Source organism: Ziziphus jujuba, chromosome 7 (genome assembly GCF_031755915.1).
Source record: "Ziziphus jujuba cultivar Dongzao chromosome 7, ASM3175591v1".
NCBI classification, from domain to species: Eukaryota; Viridiplantae; Streptophyta; class Magnoliopsida; order Rosales; family Rhamnaceae; genus Ziziphus; species Ziziphus jujuba.
The window spans coordinates 27,367,022-27,386,474 of record NC_083385.1 but is presented as its reverse complement, the minus strand read 5'-3'; the positions used below and the strand labels follow the sequence as shown (position 1 = coordinate 27,386,474).

The following is a 19,453-nucleotide window of genomic DNA, read 5'->3' as shown; positions in this document are numbered from 1 at the left end:
CGGCCGTCATATGCTGCTTTAGTAACGAAGAAAATTTGGCGAGCTGTTCTTCGGCATGTTGTTTGAAGCTTGCCTCCATGGTCTTCATGATTTCTACAATGTCTTCGTTCCTCATGGTGTCTCTCAATGAAAGCACCAGTTGTTACAAATTAATGGAAATCTGCACTCTTCGAGTTAGTGCCCAACTCCCTTCTAAAGGATTTTCTTTGTTCAACAACATCTTTACAGAATGTGGCCTCAGGCTTTATAGTTCCACCTCACACAATTTTTCAAATATTCAAAATTATAAATAATAGCAAAATAACATAAATTAGATAACAGAAATGGTTATGAGCCAAGGCTTTCCGCAAAAATCTCAACTCTGCCCTGGCATCACAAAATCGTTGAGCCAACAAGGTTTCACACATTTCCTAGCATCCTGAAGCGTGCCTGCCTCTCCTGAAGGCTTCTTCCCGTTTTCAACAGCTACCTCTTTGATACCAGCTTCAAAATGACCCCCCTGTTTCCTTAATTTCATCTTTAGCCTTGACTTGGTCTCTTCCCCTTGGGCCTCAATTCTAGCCCATTTACCCATCTGTTCCTGGACCTGGTTGCTGTCCAAAATTACTGCAGCATTACTAACATGTTGAAGCAGCAATATTTTTTAAAATTTGGCTTTGCTAGTCATCAAATCTCTTAAACATGTTAGGTTTGAAGTTCAAAAGTGTTTATTATGTTATTATCTTTGATTTGATGTAAGATAATGTATTATGATACATATAATCACTAAAATCTAATGGCATGATAGGTCTTTACAAGTTAAGAAAACTTCAAGGAGTGCAATACAATTAACCTAAATCTTAGCGGAGGTGGATGAAAAATACCCTAATTAAAACCATTTTTATTTAATTATTGTTATTTGCCATTAACGGTGACAAGATAGATGAACTATAATTATTAATGGTTTATATCCAAATTTCAAATCATATTTATTATTATTTTTTTCATTAGGAAAATTACGCTTTAATATTTTTGAAAATCACAAAATTTCGTTTAGGAGGTTTTATAAATTTTTTGACATTTGATACCTCCTATTTCCAAAATTATTTCAAATTAATCCAAATATGTTAAACATGTGCGCCTCAGATGAGTGACAAAATTGATTTTACGATTTTTTTTTATTTTTTTTTTACATTTGATACCTCCTGTTTCCAAAATTATTTCAAATTAATCCATATATGTTAAACATGTGCGCCTCAAATGAGTGACAAAATTGATTTTATGATTTTTTAATCTAGTTTTCTCTATTTTCTCCATTTAAATTAAAAATATTTAAAAATTCTTAAAACCAAAAGGCATCATTTAATTTGATTGGTGCCATATTCTTATAACCCACGAGAATAGCAGCTATATAGTTCATGAAAAAGAATAGAAATGACAAACTCTAAAGAAGAAAGAAGAAAGAAGAAAGTTTCCGACCAAAACTTCGTTCTAGGAGGAAACCTCCATTCAGGATTTGTTCAATGAATTTGGTTTCTTTATGTACTTATGAAACACCACATCCAATTGGAGTGAGAACGTTAATGGCTACAATGAATCTTGATAGGAGATTCTATAAGTGTGATAGACATAAGTTATGGTTATAACAATAATCCTGGAAAACTAAATCCCGATAATCAATTTCCTTTCCAACTTTGACATTTCCGAAAATGAATTTTAGGATAATTTTATCTATTCACATGTCATGTAGCAGAGAGAGAGAGTGAATTATGGATCAATTTGATATTTAGAATTTTCTAAACATGAGAGGAAGGTATTTTTAATTTCCTCAAAGGATGAAATATACCCTTCTAATTATAAAAAAGGAAAATTTTACAAAATATATTCCTAAGGATAATTGTCTTTTTTTCCTTCTTTTTTTCTTTTTATTTTTTTTTTTAGAAAATTGGTATCATTGATCAAGGCTAGCACTTTGTATCTTAAAATTTTTTTTTTGGCAATTTTTACCCCAAACTCACAACATCTTTGCACTATTAATTTTTCTGTTAAATATTTAACAAAACAAAAGTGCAAAATATAATTTTATATAGTTCAGAATGCAAATTTTATAAATTTCTAAGTAATTAAAAAATTAAAAGATAATAATAAAAAGAGGACTATTATTTCTTAATAAGTTAGTAAAAAACTTCAACAAATTGCAAATGTATTTTTTAAAAAACGGAATTAAAATTCTTTAGACATAATAAATATTCTAAAAAAATAAGAACCAATAAAAAATTTGAAAATGTACAAAATAATTGCATAGATTATTATAAAAATGCAAATGCACTTTTTTAAAAATAAAAATAATAATTTGTGCATATTTGAGAGATTAGAAAAATAAAGACCTATAAAAAAAAGTGATTTAAGTATTTCTAAAATATATATATATATATAAAAAAACTTTGAAAAATTATTTTTATAAAATTTCTAAAATATAAATGAAAAAATATATATAACAAATAAAATAACCGTAGTGCATAGAATTAAATTTTCAAAGTTCTCTTTTATGTTTTAGAAATACCTGATTACTTTCTTGTATAAGTTTTTATTTATTTTTTTAATCTCTAAAATGTGCACAAAGTATTATTTCTATTTTTTGCAAAATTACTGTTGCAATTTTGTATTAAGCTATGCAATTTTTTTTATACATATTCAACTTTTTTTTAATAGTTTTCAATTTTTTTTGGTTTTTTAGAATATTTATTATATGTAAAAGATTTTTATTTTTATTTTTGAAAAGTTACATTTCCAATTTTTTTAAAAATAATTTACTAACCTATTAAAAAAATAATAATCCTTTTTTAATTATTTTTTATCTCAATATTTTTTGCAATTTACGTCAAGTATTTGAAAGAAAGACCAATGGTGTAAAGATGTTATGAGTTTCGGATGAAAATTGCAAGAAAAAATTCTTTAGGATAAAAATTGCCAATCCGATAAAATTCGAAATGCAATGGCAATTTTTTTTTTTTTCTTTTTTTCCTTTGCAATGCATAAGGATAATTATCTTAAAACATTCCCTTCTCTACAAAATAATGTCTAAACAATGATGAAGATATATATAAATACATATATAGCAATAATTGTTGTTATCGCTGCATTGCATTGTACGAGGGGTGGTCTAGCCGATACCAACATTTCTAGCTGTGAAATTTAACAAACTTTTATTTTCAGTTGGTCAAATAGAGGTTTGAATTAGAAATTGTTAAATTATCATAAAACAGTAGATTTACCATTAAGCTATCCGCAATGACAAATTTAAAAAGCTTATCCTGAAAATTGAAACCCCAAAAAAAAAAAAGAAAAAAGACTTAGAGCCTAACTTTCCCAGCAAGCATAAAAGCCTTGTAGGCAACAGATCTGACCAAATTAGACCCACCCCAAGCATTCTCAAACTCTTTCACCATTTTCCCATTCAACAAATCCACACCTTGATCCTTTGCCGTAGTCACAGCCGACCATGACCCTACCATCCTCAAAAACCCTTCAAAAGAAAGCTCCTTGGGAATGTCCAAAGCCAATGGGTCTCCCTCAGATCCCAAACCCACACTCTCAAAAGGAAACGGCAGCGTTTTGTACCCATCAAATACATACTTGACATTTGGGTCCCAAAATGGCATCGTCGTATCATGAAATTTCTTCATTATTGGATCAAATGCGGGGCTCACTTCGATGTCGTTGTAGCACCAAACGGCAAATAGACCTCCTGGTTTGTGAAGGACACGTGAGACAAGTGAATAGAAGCTTGGGAGGTCAAACCAGTGCACCGCTTGGGCTACGGTAACCAAGTCAACTGAATCTTCGCCACCAACTTTCGAAACGATGTCGTTTTCTGTCAAGGTTAGTGGAGTGTGTATGTATCGGACCCTTGGATGTGGAATGGCTCGCTGTAACTGGGCCTCACTCAAATCAGTTCCAATCACTTGGTCGAAGTGCTCGGCCACCTGGATATGCAAAACAACGGAGGATTGATGATTTGTTTTCTGTTTGTTTTTGAGGGAAAAATTTTCCCACCCTTGTTAGAAGAAAAATGAATAAATAAATATATGGTACTGTGTTTTCAAGCAGAAGGTAAGCAGGAAAGTACCAAGGAAGAAATTGAGCAAAAGATGAAAATTGCTATTAATTTGTCATTGATAATATTGAGATCAATGATTCTGCCAAGTGGGTTTTGGATGATTATGCTGAAAACGACAAATTTTCTGCTTGTTTTGGGAGAAAACATTTTCCATCTTTCAATAAAATTGGAGTAAAAGGATACTGTATATCTTCTACAAGACTTACTTTGATTTACAATTACAAATCCCAGTTGAGGGAAACACAAGCACGAAAATTCCCAGAAAGAATTTGGGCAAAACATAAAATTGTTGCTAATTTGCTTATCATGATGCTATTGACGTTGGCTGGAAAGATCCACGAAACTCAACAAAAACCCAAATATGAAAATTAACTGCTCTGATCTTGATCCTGATCGTTGATATTCCTAATTGGTCAAAGATTTCATTTTCAAAAGCAACTTACGATCATGAAATACTGAAAAGTCAGCCAATCAAACATCAAATTATGCCACAGAAACCAAGAAAATGTTATGGTTTAGGTAGGAACCTTTAAGTTTATGAGTCAATCAGACAGTTGAAATTAGGAAAATCAAATTGAACCACGAACTTCGTTTCAACAACAGTTTAATTTTTACCAAAATAACAAAAAGAGCACAGTTTAATTTTTACCTTACCCAAAAAAAAAAAAAAATTTATAAATAGACAAGATTTTGTATAAATTTAATAAAGAAAAAGAGTAAAGAGGAAACTAACACCAATAGCGGCTTGACCGTTGCCGGTGCCGACGTCCCAAGCCAAGTTCCGGCGAGGAGTGAGGGCAGCTAGCTTGGAGTACCATTCTTTTGGGTATGTTGGCCGAGCGTTCAGATAATCATCTGCTTGCTTCTCAAACAAACCTGCCATTTTCTCACCTCTCGTTTGATTCTTTTTCTTTTTCCTTTTGATTAATTTGGTACAATGGGCAAAGTGGAGAGCCAATAATCTTGAATTTATGATATACATCGACCAAGGTATATTTAATGCAGGAAACTTTGGAAGTCGGGAAGCAGTTTGTTTAATATTAGGTTTATTTTATTTTACTGTTTTGTCAATTTCTTTTTGTTTATTTGATTTTTCTATTGGAATGTGAGGTTTAACGTGGTCTATTAGTTTATAAAAAAAAATAACAAATAAAAAATTTCTATTATCATAATACCATGTTTTAAAGGGACCTTATGTGTAATCTAATAAGGGAGTCAATTTATTTTCGTGTTGTCCAATTCTGTTTATACATATTTCACCAAAAACAAAAACTCATACATAGTTTCTTGACCAAAAAATAATAATAATAGTAAATAAAGGAAAACTTTTACAATGTTATGCTATGAAATGAAGACGGCATTAACCACAAAAGGAAAGGGGAATCTCAATAAAGGTTTACCCTGCCATACAATCCTCAATTTTCTTTGAAAGTATTTGGGCCAAAACATTCACATGACATAAATTAAGAGTTACATTTGAATAAAATAGAATTTTTTTATGCTTGATGGTATACTTAGCTGCTAAGTCAACACAGGGGTTGGCTTCTTTTAGGGTCCAAGAAATCTTCCAGTTGGTGTTCTTCATTTTCTCCTTGAGAAAAATAACTGTCTCCCAAACACAAGGTTCTAAACATCTTTAAACTAGCTAACTACAAGTTGTGCATCACACAACCAAACCACATTCTTCCATTTGACCTCTTCTGCATGATTAACTGTGCACTCTATGGCTCTGAGTTCAGCACGTTCAACTCCCATGGGATTAATAGGTTTGACCACGAGGAGTAAGACCTTTCCTTCATCATTTTTAGCTACCATGGCTAGCGTCGAATTGCCTGGTATGCAAGCTGTGCCGATGTTGATGAATATTCTTTCTTACAAAAAAGGAAAAAAAAAAAAAAAAAAAAAAGGCAAACAACAGGGAAGTAAAGTCTTTTCCTCCCAACTTTGAGCAAAGCTGAGGGGAGGGTGACACAAACCATCTCACCAACTCAAGAACAATTACTACTATTAACTAAGTCCAGCTTCAAGCCCCATTTACTGTTAAAAGCAACAGCCTTTGTTGCTGGGCAATGTAGGAAAAAATTGGTAGCTGTTTCACTTTCAAAACCACACAGGGTGCAACTTGAATCTCTCTTCCTTATTATCTGGTATAAAAAAATACTTGAAAGAAAGCGCATCAGAGACTAGTCTCCATAAGAACATCTTTAGCCTTTTATGAATATTTACTGCCTAAAGTGCCTTCTAAAGGCTCTCTCAAGGCTGAATGATAAGGGCTAGGATTTTGTGGTAACTTTTGACTGAAAAAACTCTGTTGTTCTTTACTGTCCAAAACAACTTGTCTTTAAGACTGAACTTGTGAGTTTTAGTATTTTTGATAGCCTCTACTATTACTGGGACACATAACTCCTAGCAGCTTCATTTCATTCCACTGTAGAAAAAGGGGATAAAAAAGGTTGGCCACTCCTCTAGCTTGGGTTTCCCTTGCTCCTTCTCTAACCCTTGGAGTTTTCCCATTGATATTAGGGACCCTTAAGGATCCATAGACCATCCATTGCCAATTTTGAAGCACAAACCTCTCTTGATGATTCTTTTGAATTAAGGATACTTTTCCATGTCAAGGAGTCTCCAGCTTTATTCCTGCATCCAAAAAAAGATTTATTATTCATATATTTGACTCTCATGAGTCGTGTCCAAAGGCAATCATCTCCCTTGGATAACTTCCAACCAAGTTTTTCCAGAACAGCTGAATTAATGTCGTTGAATCTCTTAAATCCTAAAGCACCACAGTTCTTAGGTTCACATAAGCCCAGTCCTTAAGCGCAAAAAAATGGCCCTTGTTTGCCTCACTCCAAAATCTCCTCAATATAGCATCCAAATTATTGTAGATACCATTTGGGACTTTGAAGGTCGACATATTGTAAACTGGGATAGCCATTGCCAATGATTTGATCAAAGTAGCCTTGCCTTCTTTTGAAAGAAATCTTCTTTGCCAACCCTTTAATTTACTTTGTACCCTGTCCCCTTTAGTATACTGACTTCCTTGTATTTATTTTTACCAAAAATTAGAGAGTTTCCTAGGTAGATTAGGCCAGTTTTGGTTTCCTTAAAACGGGCTGCTCCTTGGTGTGTTTTTTTAGAATAAAATTTGAGACTTTTCTGGTTTGATTGCTGTCTAAACCATGAGCTATAAAGTTTCTAAACTTGTCTAACTCCTTCGCATTTTGTGGGTTGGCTCGACAAGTAATTAAGAGGTTGTCAATGTAACGAAGATGTGAGATAGTAGGTGCTTCTTTACATATTTTAATCCCCTATTTCTTTAATGTTAAGTCGACAATAAAGTTCAAATATTTCACTTTTAATATCAAAACAAAGGGAAAAAAAAACTTATTTATAAAATATATTATAAATAAATAAATAAATAAACTGACTGAGACATATTAAAACAAAAGTAAACTAAAACTAAAACTAAACTAAATTCAAAATAATTCTTTTATAAGTTGCAATAATATCTATATTTCTTAAAAATTATGACAATCATATTCACTTTAAATATGTATATATATATATATATATATATACACATGATTCTACTGTAAAGAGGATTAAGTTTATTTTATAGCGTGAGAACTTAATATTGGATATCATTTTAGGAGGACCGATTTTACTCAAGAATGGACCTATCCACTCTTTAGATATGTTGTTGTTGGATATTTTATGTGAAATAACTATAATCATGTGACTCATTCACATAGTTTATTTATGCTAATAATGGAACTAGTTTGTTCACTAACTTTTGTAGTAAGGTCCTTAGATACGTACTTTTTGTAATACTTCAGTTGGCTTATTGATTGAAGGATATGTTCTCTCTTAAATCCCAATTGGCTTATTCCCTATTTTATTATCATTATTATTATTACATTACTATATTGAATTTATTATTATTATTATTATTATTATTATTATTTAATTATATATATATATATAAATTAAGGAATAAATTATCAACTACTGAGTACGATATATACGATAGAGAGATTAAAGCTTAAGGCATCTATGGTGTCTGTTTGGTAAAAATTTGAAGGAGAAAATTTAGAGATGAGTGTGTCCATTAAGCATTATTCCTGAGTTTTTGATTTCTATTTTGCAGGATTAATATTTATAAAATTTAATAGCTGCAAGTAAAAGTTAGTAAATCTGGTTTGTTATATATTTAAATACAATATAAGCATGTGTGTAAATCCTGGGTTGATGGTGCTTTAAATGATTGTCCTATTAATTGATTTATTGTTTTAGCACTAATAATTAATATCAAAGCCACACACAAATTCATTAGACTGTATTTTATGCATTTTATGTTGTAGGTATATTTGGATTCTATTACTGCATATACCGACAGTTGTTTGATTGATATTAAACTTTGAGTTTTATTAATTGACTTCATTTCGATATTTTATTTTTCTAGTGCCTTTAATCAAATAAATATATACATATTATATTTTTATCTCAAATTATGAGGATATGGTTGTAGTATCGGGTTCTGGTTATAAAATATATCGGATTTGTGCAAAGCTTTGTGACATTTGTTTTGGTTTTAATTGAGACTTGGGGTGTGTTTTAAATTGTTTTTTAGGTTGAATGGAGTGATTTAGAGGCTTCAATTTTGTCCGAGATGATGTAAAATCGTGTAACTCACTAAAACTCCATGGTAAACCCTTGCTTTCATTAGGCATTTTTTTTTTCTTTTTTGACAAGATTTGATGAAATTGAGACTTGGGTTTTGCTTCAAACTGATTCTCGAGTGGATTGGGCTGATTTTAAGCACTCAATTTGGTCTGAGATCAAGTAAATACCGATAAATTATGAAACACCTATGGCTAGGAAAGAAAAAATAAATAAATAAGCTGTTTAGGCCCTTTTTTTTGGCCAAATTGATGTGGGTTAAATGTCGCCCATTGAGAGACCAGAGATTGGCACCAGTACACTAGAAAATGAAGGTCGACAATGTGATTTACAGCTAGGTCAGGGAAGCAAGTCACGCGACCTATTAACCAGCAGATCAGGTTGACCCACGACCCAACTGGAGGTTGGGGATAAGCTGACGTTAGCATACATCATATGCTAATGTCAGCAGCCGATTCCCCAAAAAAAAAAAATTTTTTTTTAAATTTATTCATTTTATATATAAGGTTTTATTTCATTTAAGAAAAAAATTATCTCCATTCCTAATTTTATTTAATTAAAATGCTCAAAGTTTAAATTAAATATTGTTGATTAAATTACCCCATTGAAAGGCTTTATGCCATGTTTAGCATAGTGGTAAGAATTGGTTAAGTGCTCTTCTGTTTGAAGATTGGCATAAATTGTCATGAGGTTTAACGCATAGTTGGCATAGTAGTTTGGAATTTTAAATACTAATCTATCATGAGAATTAATTTGTTTATATCATGAAATTGTTAATGTAATAGAAGTTGACATAGTAAATCATATTTTATGTACTTGCTTCTTGTTATATTTAATTTATCTAATTTATAAGTGTCAGTACGAAGTTGGCATAATGGACAGGATGCCTAAATGCTTGTCTATCATAAGACTTAGCTTGCTTATTTTATGAAATTGTCAATGTTACTCATTCTCTCCCACTTATGAACCAACATCCATACGGTGGTTAAATTACTTGGTAGGATACTTGGAATGGCAGTGGAAATTAATTGAATACCATGAATAGCAGGTTCTAAGTTACCCTGTCAATGACTTAATTTAATGCATTTGATTGTGATGATTTGTTGACTATCCCCGACTCGTGTGTGGGTATTCTTTGTGTTACGAGGATCCTAATGATATTATATTTTGATATGCACAAAAAGGGCTAGAAGATAGTATTCGTATAGTCCTTGTGATGTAATACATTCTTGTTTTTTGCTATTTTCACAGCTGGGAGCACCTTTAATATTCTGCCTATGAATGCTATGATAAAATTGAATAGAGTAATTATCAGAACGGTGAAAGATTCTGATAATAATCTTGAGTCTTATAAAGCTAGATTTAGCTTTAAAAATTGATCAATTGGAAGTACTAAATAATTATGGTACTGTCAAGGCTAAATTTTGTGTAATGACTTGAAGCACTTGTATAAGTGCTGTATAATGGTCATAGAGAATCACATGTATGATTTTGAATTTTTTAAGTATTCTAAAGATTTACACTATGAATAGGCTCATAAGTTGGTTTAATTGGAAATTATTAATTTTAATAAATTGAGAAACACCATTGTTTAGCTTTATTAAACTCTATTGTATATGATGGAATTAGTGATGTGAATGAGCTTATCTTAAAACTTTCCTCTTATTATATCAAGCTTATAGACCTTGATAAAGACATTAGTGAGGAGTATTTTTAACTATAACGAGGAGTTTTCTGTCTCTTTTAACAATATTAGTTCAAGCCTCAACACATTAGGAAGTTTGCATGTAGGTTAAAGGAGTAAACTGTTATTCTCTTCAAGGAGGAGGGTAAAATCAAGCTGAACATGTATAAATCTTTTACTTTTGCGACCAATCAAGAGGACAAATTCAAGTAGATTTCTCTTTTCAAAAAAAAGACAAAGTCAGAAGCAGATAAGAAAAAAGGACTTTAATGCCAAGTCTGCACAAAAAGGTGGTGTGTCTTCAACAGTTGGAAAGAAAGAATTCCTTTGTGAATAGTGATACTTTTGCTACAATTTCATTAACTTTTGAAAGTTGATGACATGATAATGAATCTTAAGCCGCTTGAGACTAACCATTGTAAGACTGCATTATAGGGTATTTTATTCCTATATTGATGACTCTCCTCTTATAGATACGTTGAGGTTATTACTGAGGAGTTAAACACCTTGGTTTAAATGAGTTCAAGATGAGATAAAGCTTCAGAATAGTATAAGAAGTTGATGGCTGTGATGTAGATGGTGATTACTATGATAGATATGCCAAAACTATAAAGAACCCAGGCCATTTACAATATATTTGCATGATTACAATATTGTTACGTAGTTTACAATACCTAACACTCCTTAGCAAAAGGTATAATTAAGAAAAAAAAATTGCACTTTGGTGGATATATTGAAGTTTGTTTTAGTAACTTTTAATATATCAGTTTTCTTCTAGGTGACAAGTTATGCCTAGTTTACACATTTTCTTATGTATGAGGTTGTAAAACTAAGTTTATGATTTATAATTCCCAAATTAAGAAGTTGGATGATAAAATATTTAATGGTTAGTTTATTGGTTTTTATAAAGGATCCAGGGGTCCCAGATTTTATTATCCATCTCACATCACCAGGATCATTAAGTTAGATAAGGCTATTTATTTTGAAGATGTTTCAATTTTGGTGAGTGCAAGGGTTCAAGAGAAACTTGAATTCAGGGAGGAAAGTGTATTTATTCCTATTGTTATTGTTTCGGTAGAGATATTGTTGATTTGAGAAACATGGAACAAGTAGTTAGATAGGATTGAACCCATTGATATAGAATGAGATGTTCTTGTTAAAATTATTATTGATGAATGAGATGTTCTCGTTACAATTATTATTAATGTGCCTTTGAGAAGGTCACAAAAAGGTCAAGTTTTATTAGACATGAAGACTATGTGGTTTGTTTTCAGGAATATAAGTTGGATATAAGTGGTTTTTGGATTCAGTCACTTATGAGAAAGCATAAGTAGTTCAATGACTAACTTTTGGTTGGATGCAATAAAAAGATGATATGACATCCATGGCATCCAATGATATGTAGGTTTTGGTTGAGTTACCTGAAAGTAGCAAAACCTGTTAGTTACAAAAGGATATTTCAGACTAAGAGAAAGATTCCAATGGTTAAGAGGAGGGAATTGACTATAAATAAACATTCTCTCATGTATCTATAAATGATTCTTTTAAAATTATTATAGCAATTATGGTTTACCTTGATTTGGAGTTATATCAAAATGGATGTCAGAACTGCTTTTTTAAATAGAGATTTGTATTTGGATATGTATATATATGGTCCAACCAATTGACTTCCAGGCAGTGAGTAATGAAAATTTATTTAATAAGCTTAATAAGTCTATTTATGGTATTAAATAAGCCTTGGGATTGTGGTATCTTAATTTTGATGAAGTTGTCATCTAGAATGGTTTTAAGGAGAATAATGCTGATCTATGCATATGTTTGAGAGTCAGTGAGAGTAATTTAATATTTATAGTATTGTATATTAAAGATATATTGTTGGCTTCCATTGATACTGACCTATTAATTAAGACAAACCTATTGTTCTGTAGCCATTTCGATATGAAAGATCTTAAAGAGGTTTCATTTGTACTAGAAATAAAGATTCTTTTAAACAAAGTTAATTGTGTATTATAGTTGTCTCAATTAGAACACATGTTGATATGATTGTGAAAAGTTGTAGTATGCACAATATTCTCCTAATATGGTATCAGTGATAAAGATGATGAACTCTCTAGTGATTTGTATCCTAAGAATGAGAGAGTGATAAAAAGGACAAATAAGAGAAGTTCAGTATTCTTTTACATTTACCAGTTTCATGTTCACTCAAGATTGTTGTGAAGTCCCACATCGGTTGGAAAGGAAAACGAAGCATGACTTATAAGCGTGTGAATACCTTTTCCTCGTACGACGTGTTTTGACAAAATCGTGCGGGCTGGGTCCAAAGCGAACAATATCCACATGCAGGTGGTTTAGGCTGTTATAGTTGGAGCTAGTACCTGGCTTGGTGTGCCAGCGAGGACGCTAGGCCCTAAGGGGGGTAGATTGTGAAGTCCCACATCTATTGAAAAAGAAAACGAAGCATAGCTTATAAGTAAGTGGATGCCTTTCCCTTATGGACGCGTTTCGACAAAACCATGCGGGCTGGACCCAAAGCGAACAATATCCACATGCGGATGGTCTGGGCTGTTATAATTGTGCTCCATCGTATATTGTTTATGTTGTGGGTGTGTTCTGGTAAATACTTGAGTAGTCACGATTATGTGTATTATGAGACAACCATATTTGTTTTAAGATCAATGCAACACTACTTTCATACAGTAAGGTTTTGTAAGCTAATTATGATGGCTACATATGATTATATAAATTGATGATTTAAAAGTGTAATATCAAGAATGTTATTTATCTTGGCAGTAGAAACTATTTTATGAATTACTGTTGGACAAACACTTATAGTTTCTTTTATTTTAAAGGCAAAGTATGTGGCGTGTTTTGAGATTATAATGCATATTTTTAGGTGCACTTTGTTATATAACCAATAATGTTGTTTAGTGGTAATTCTGCAGCTGTATCTTTTTGTTGAGAGTCTCATTTCATTGTGTACATGCTTGTTACGATATGATGGTAGATCCACTAATAAAGGCTAGTTTATGGACTTATTCTAAGAGCATGTGTCCCTGTATGCGATTATGGAGTAGTTGAGACTAATATAGCTTATTAGAAGTTTTGTAGTCTGTGATAACGTCCATGCTGTATGTTGTACATGATTGAGTATTGCCTTGTGAGCAATGTATGTATGTATATGGATCATTATTTATATATATATGAGATGTCCATTACACATATTGGTGTTATTTGTGCTTGTAAGCCTATTTAAGTCTTTAGTCTCTGTATCTATGTGTACATTGATCCACATGTACCAGGTAAATCCCTACTCTCCAGTTTAAGTATATTGTTGTATCCTATTGGTATGCAATGTACTAGAATGAAATGGCATCGTTTTATGGGGAGATTGCATGAGTAGGTAAATCTCTATTACCTAACTGAGTTTATGGTATGCAAAATATTTAGTTGAAATGGTATCTAGTTTTGAGAGTTAAACTAGGATAATCTCTACTGTCTAGTATAATATATTGTTGTATCCTATCGGCATGCTATATATTTAAATAAAATGGTATTTTGTTTTGTAAGATTCTATAGTAAACACGTCTGTTGTTTTATGTGATGATTATGTAGTCATAGTGGGAGACTTTTAGATATTTTATATCGACTAGTCATAATCATGTGATTCACTTACATCACTTATTTGTGTTAATAATGAAACTTATTTGTTTACTAACTTTTGTAGTAGAGCCTTTGGATATACTCTCTGTAATATTTCAATTAACTAATTGAACTGAAGGACTTATTCTCTTTTAAAGTCCAGTTGACTTATTTCCTATTTTATTATTACTATATTACTATATTATATATATTTATTTATTATTATTATCATTCAACTATAGATATATATATATATATATATATATTAGGGAATAAATCATCAATCAATTAGTATGATACATACGATAAAGAGATTACGGCCTAAGACATTTATGGTATCTGTTTGGTGAAAATATAAAAGAAAAAAGTTAGAGAAGAATGTATCCATTAGGAACTACTCTGAATTCTTGATTTCTATTTTGCAAGATTAATATTCATAAAATTCAATGGCTGCGAGTAAAGCTTCATAAATCTGATTTATTATATATTAAAATACAGTATATTCATGTGTGTAGGTCCTAAATTTACACTATTTTTAATTATTGTTTTGTTGATTAATTTATTATTTTAACACTAATAGTTGCGTGACAGAATAGCCATTTTAAAACCGATCTCTTAAAATGATATTATGTTCTCATATTATAAAGTGAAGTTGATATTTCCTATAACGAAATTGTATATAAACATATATATATATATATATATATCTGGTTATGGACAATCAATGATTGAGATTGAAAAACAATCACAATCAAAGATATACATATATATAAACCAACAGCAACAACCCAAAAACAACAAGAAGATCCTAATAATAACACTATTTTAAAATAATAATAATAAGAAGAAGAAGAAGAAGAAAACTCAAACTAAACATGTGCTAATATATATTTCAAGTGTTCAAGATTATGCATACACAAGCATTTAAGAAAAATAAGCCAATGCAATCCTAATTTATTTTGGGTTCAATGTTGAATTCAATTTGGTATTACATATCAAAATAATCTCTTTTTAGAAGTAAATGTATCTATTTTCAATATTTAACATATTATAAATAAATTTATGCATAACATTCTAGAGGTATATCTCAAAAATAAAAAATAAAAAAGCAAAGAAAAAAAGCATGGCACTACCCGCTTTAAACGTTGAGTTCTCGTACTCATGTTGTGAAGTCCCACATCAGTTGGAAAAGGGAACGAAATACTCCTTATAAGTGGGTGTGGATACCTTTCCCTTGAGAGGCTTTTTAAAACCTTGAGGGCTGGGTTATAAGAGGATTCTCTAGGCCCAAAGAGGACAATATCTCATGCGGGTGGTCTGGACTGTCACACATGTCAATTCATTTATTTATCTTATCATGTTTGTGTTGGCCATTTATTTATCATGTCGTGTTCCTGCTGATTCAATGTTATCCATGTTGACCTATTTTATATTCATATCAACATTTTTTTTTATCTGTTTAATTATTTATTTAGTAAAACTAATACATTATAAAAAATAAACATAGCAAGTAATTCAAATTTACTATAATAAACTTATCTTATTATTCAAGAGGCAATTAATATTTAAATAAAAGAGAAAAAAAATGCATAATTAACTGGGGGAGTGTATTCAATTAGGATTTTAAAAGATTTTAAAAGTCTAAAGGTATTCAATTAAGATTTTTATGGAATCTATTAAAATCTTATGGTATTCAATTCAAAATTTTATAAAATCCATACAAATTTGATGGTATTCAATTATGACTTTTTAAAAATTTATAAAAGTCTGCTGGTATTCAAAAAGTCATTAACTTAGAAGGATTTTACAAATTGATAGATTTGATTGGATTTTAAGATGCTAGGTGTAAATACTCAAGGCTTTCACAAATCTAGCCTCCACCCCGTAGATTTCATCAGACTTTAGAACCCAATACTGAAAGAGACATTACATTGAGATGGAACAAATAACTAACTAACAACCCAACTAGACGAACGAATAGGTAGACAAAATAAATAGACTGACGGCAATCAAAATGGGCTCTCTCCACATGCTTCCTTGCTTGATCTGGGCTTTTGAGTATGTTCAATTTTTTCTTCTTTTTTCTTTATGCTTTGTATGTGTCAGAGCCTATTGTTCTTTTGAAAACATAAAAAAGAATAAATGAAAAGTAATTGGTTTAACTTTATTTTAATATAATATATACAAAAATTTGATTTGACTTCTTGGATATATGTAGAACATAAGTATAAGAAGCATATGTAGGAAGCCTTCAACCCACGGCAAAAGAAAGAGTAATTGATTAAATTTTATTTAATATAATATATATAAAAGTTTGATTTAACTCATTGTACATATGTAACACATATAGAAAAAGAAGATTATAGGAAGCCTCCAACCCAGCAGGATTCATTATTTGGTTGCTGCTATGTAAAAAGAATATAAACTGGAAAAATATTTTACTATATTCCGCATTTGAATCAAAATCAATGTTTACTGTGCCCTTATATTCCACATCTATTATAACATCAACTCTAGAACCTTTTAGAAAACAAAACTAGAAAAAAAAAATTGCATCCTAGAAACTCTTTATTATTAATCATATTTCTCAAAAACAGAATCCTAGTTCAAAATATACAATTCTACTATTAATTGATATTACGCAAGAAAGAACGAAAACATAGTTCTCAACTTTCTAGAGAAATATGAATATTGTTGATATTGAAAATCAATTATCATTAATATCCTATAATACTATTTTTGCATACCAAGAATCTTTGAAATCTTGCAAAATAGCAAATCATTGAAGATCTTAGGATACCACCATGCTAGCATCATGAGACACTCTGTCTATAAAAGATATTATATATGAAATTGAAACAAAATTTATGATTTATATCTCATACTTGGCTTGCATCTTGTTCGAGATTCTTAAACAAAGAATAAATTATACATTAGGACTCCTCCTAGTAAGGATAAGGATGGTTCCATAAATATGGCTTCTAATAAGCTATTTCTAATTTTTAAGGCTTAATGTTATTTTTATAAATATTTGTTAATTTTTTGTAAATAGTACTTCAAGCCTTCTTCATAAAAGCTTTTAATAAAGATTAAAAAAAAAAAAAAAAGATAGTCAAAAAGCTCTTAACAGAACTAAGTTGAACCACTGCATTATGCAATCAACAATATGTACGTGTGGCTACCAATATATATATATATATATACACACACACACACACATTTAGATAGATATGTGTGACCACCCATTACCCTTCAAACAATATAGCTAGATGATAAATACAATCCGACTTTATTCCATTCTATCTTGTATATTAATGGATTTGTTCGAATAAAGTTTTCTTGTATGAACCAATATGATTCACACCAACTAGTATGCTCCGAACCATCTTATTGAATCTTGTAATTTGTTCATTCAAATATTTTTGGCTTAAAGTTTCTATATGAATTCATTTTATCCACATAAATCTTATAGGCTCCTTTTACTTGTGTTCATGCACATCATATGTTTAAGTCTCATTAATAAAATATATTTGATAAAATTTCCCAGAGATATGGTAGGATAATTTATTTCATATATTGACTCCTCCTCTATATAAATATCGATATTGTGTTTTGATTTTTTGGTGTTTTTAATTTCCCACTTTGAAATATAGAATCTTGATTTGTTAAGCTAACTTCCTTGGATACTTTTGGTGGGTGCTTGGATTTTTGAGTTGGAATGTGAAGATCTTGATCTTCTTTAATATATGCTTGATTTATAATATATATATATATATATATATATATATAAACATGAGTTTCAACTATTCATGGGCTTTATATTTAGATATTCATTAATACAATAGGAGATTTACAACGAAAAGTTAAAATTGCATATAACACATGGACCTTGCAGGAAAGTAATATGTTATTGGAACTGATGGTTAATGCTGCTAATCGTGGATGGCATGACAGTAATGGTGCATTTAGAAAGCTACCTGTGGAAAGCAAGATACTTCCTATGCTTAATGAAGCATTTGGGTGTAATAAGAATTATATTTAGTATCATAGTCGATTGAAATAGTTTAAAACGCGTTATCAAACATTTTCTCAACTTATGCGTTTCAACTCTGATTTAGGATGGGATCCAACCACACAAAGATTCATTGCCACGGATAAAATATGAGATAATTACTTTAAGGTGAGATTATAAATTTTGATAAGAATGTAATTTATATTATATCTTATATATTTTTTAGTATTTTTATATGCTAACATAATATTATATTTATTTTATTTTTTATATTTGCCAGTCTCATCCAAACCAAAAACACCTTCGATCAGACACTTTCGCTGGCTTAGAGGATTTGAAAATTGCTGTTGGAAATGGAACTGCCATTGGAAAAAACTATATTGGGAGACGATAAAGATGCAAGAATTTATGGGCAAGATGAAAGTACACATGTTAGGATAGATGACTATGTATATGATGAGATTAACGAGGTACACATGCAAACTCAACTTGATCCATCATACCAAGCACCTTCACCCGGACATAATGAACCATCAATGCCAGAGCTCGATCCAAATTTAGAAGCTCCGATGGAAAATATTGTTCAAAGAAAACGAACTAGAAGTGAATATGAAGGGAATACTTGTTCATTTGGTCAGAATGCTACTCAAGTTGATCTTCTAGAAAAACTTTCTCATGGTTTGGATTCAATTGGAAAAATTGCCACTGATATTCGAGGAATGTATAGCCTAATGGAGAGAAGGGAAAATGAAATTAGTGAAAAAGAGAAGAAGAATGATATTTGGAATGCTATTAAGGAGACTCCAAATTTAGATAATCATGGCAGCTATAAAGCACTTACGTTGATTCAGAAAATGAAAGTCAAAGATGCATTATTGAATATGTTACCTGAAGAGCACTCAGAATGGATATCATTTAATATGGAATGAGTGCTAAAATATATATATTTAGCTATTTGGATATTATTAACTATTTTACGAAATAGGTTTTTAGTTTTAGTATATTTTCCTCTCTAGTTTGTTTAAGTAAATTTTTTTTTCCTTTGCTTTATTTTTCAGTTTGTACTAAATTGAATTTTTTATTAAAGAGTTTTTTCCCCCTTCATGATGTTATTATTTTTATTTCATTTTATATTTTTCTAATAATATTTGATGTTAAGATTTAGATCAATAGAGAAAATGGAACGAGAATAAGTGGGAGAAAGAGATACACAAGAAGATGAAGAATTTTATGAAACCATTAAATTAATATTGTTAGCCATTCAAGCAATACTTGAGGTATTAAATGCACTAATAATTAGCATATGTAGTGGATATATCGAATATCCACTGGCTCGGCA

The 19,453-nt window shown here is 30.7% G+C and overlaps 2 protein-coding genes across 2 annotated transcripts; one reads left to right on the top strand and one right to left on the bottom strand.

Moving 5' to 3' along the window:
- Positions 1-3,059: 3,059 nt before the first annotated feature.
- LOC107425668 (uncharacterized) lies at positions 3,060-5,199 on the bottom strand. The gene is made up of 2 exons (XM_016035686.4): positions 4,833-5,199; positions 3,060-3,965 (listed from the first exon to the last, which is right to left on the bottom strand). The coding sequence occupies exons 1-2, from the start codon at positions 5,079-5,081 to the stop codon at positions 3,333-3,335; spliced, it is 882 nt and encodes a 293-aa protein (XP_015891172.3). The 5' UTR covers positions 5,082-5,199; the 3' UTR covers positions 3,060-3,332.
- A 13,268-nt stretch (positions 5,200-18,467) lies between these two features.
- Positions 18,468-19,043, top strand: LOC107425660 (uncharacterized protein At2g29880-like). The gene has a single exon (XM_016035678.3). It carries the CDS (start codon positions 18,468-18,470, stop codon positions 19,041-19,043), a length of 576 nt encoding a protein of 191 aa, XP_015891164.3.
- Positions 19,044-19,453: the final 410 nt, after the last annotated feature.

Bases quoted from the DNA above. Each gene is read 5' to 3' on its own strand.
- LOC107425668 (XM_016035686.4), bottom strand. From the start codon at position 5,081: ATGTATATCATAAATTCAAGATTATTGGCTCTCCACTTTGCCCATTGT. The intron at 3,966-4,832 runs GTTAGTTTCCTC...TTGCATATCCAG, and splicing joins ACGGTCAAGCCGCTATTGGT to GTGGCCGAGCACTTCGACCA.
- LOC107425660 (XM_016035678.3), top strand. From the start codon at position 18,468: ATGGAACTGCCATTGGAAAAAACTATATTGGGAGACGATAAAGATGCA.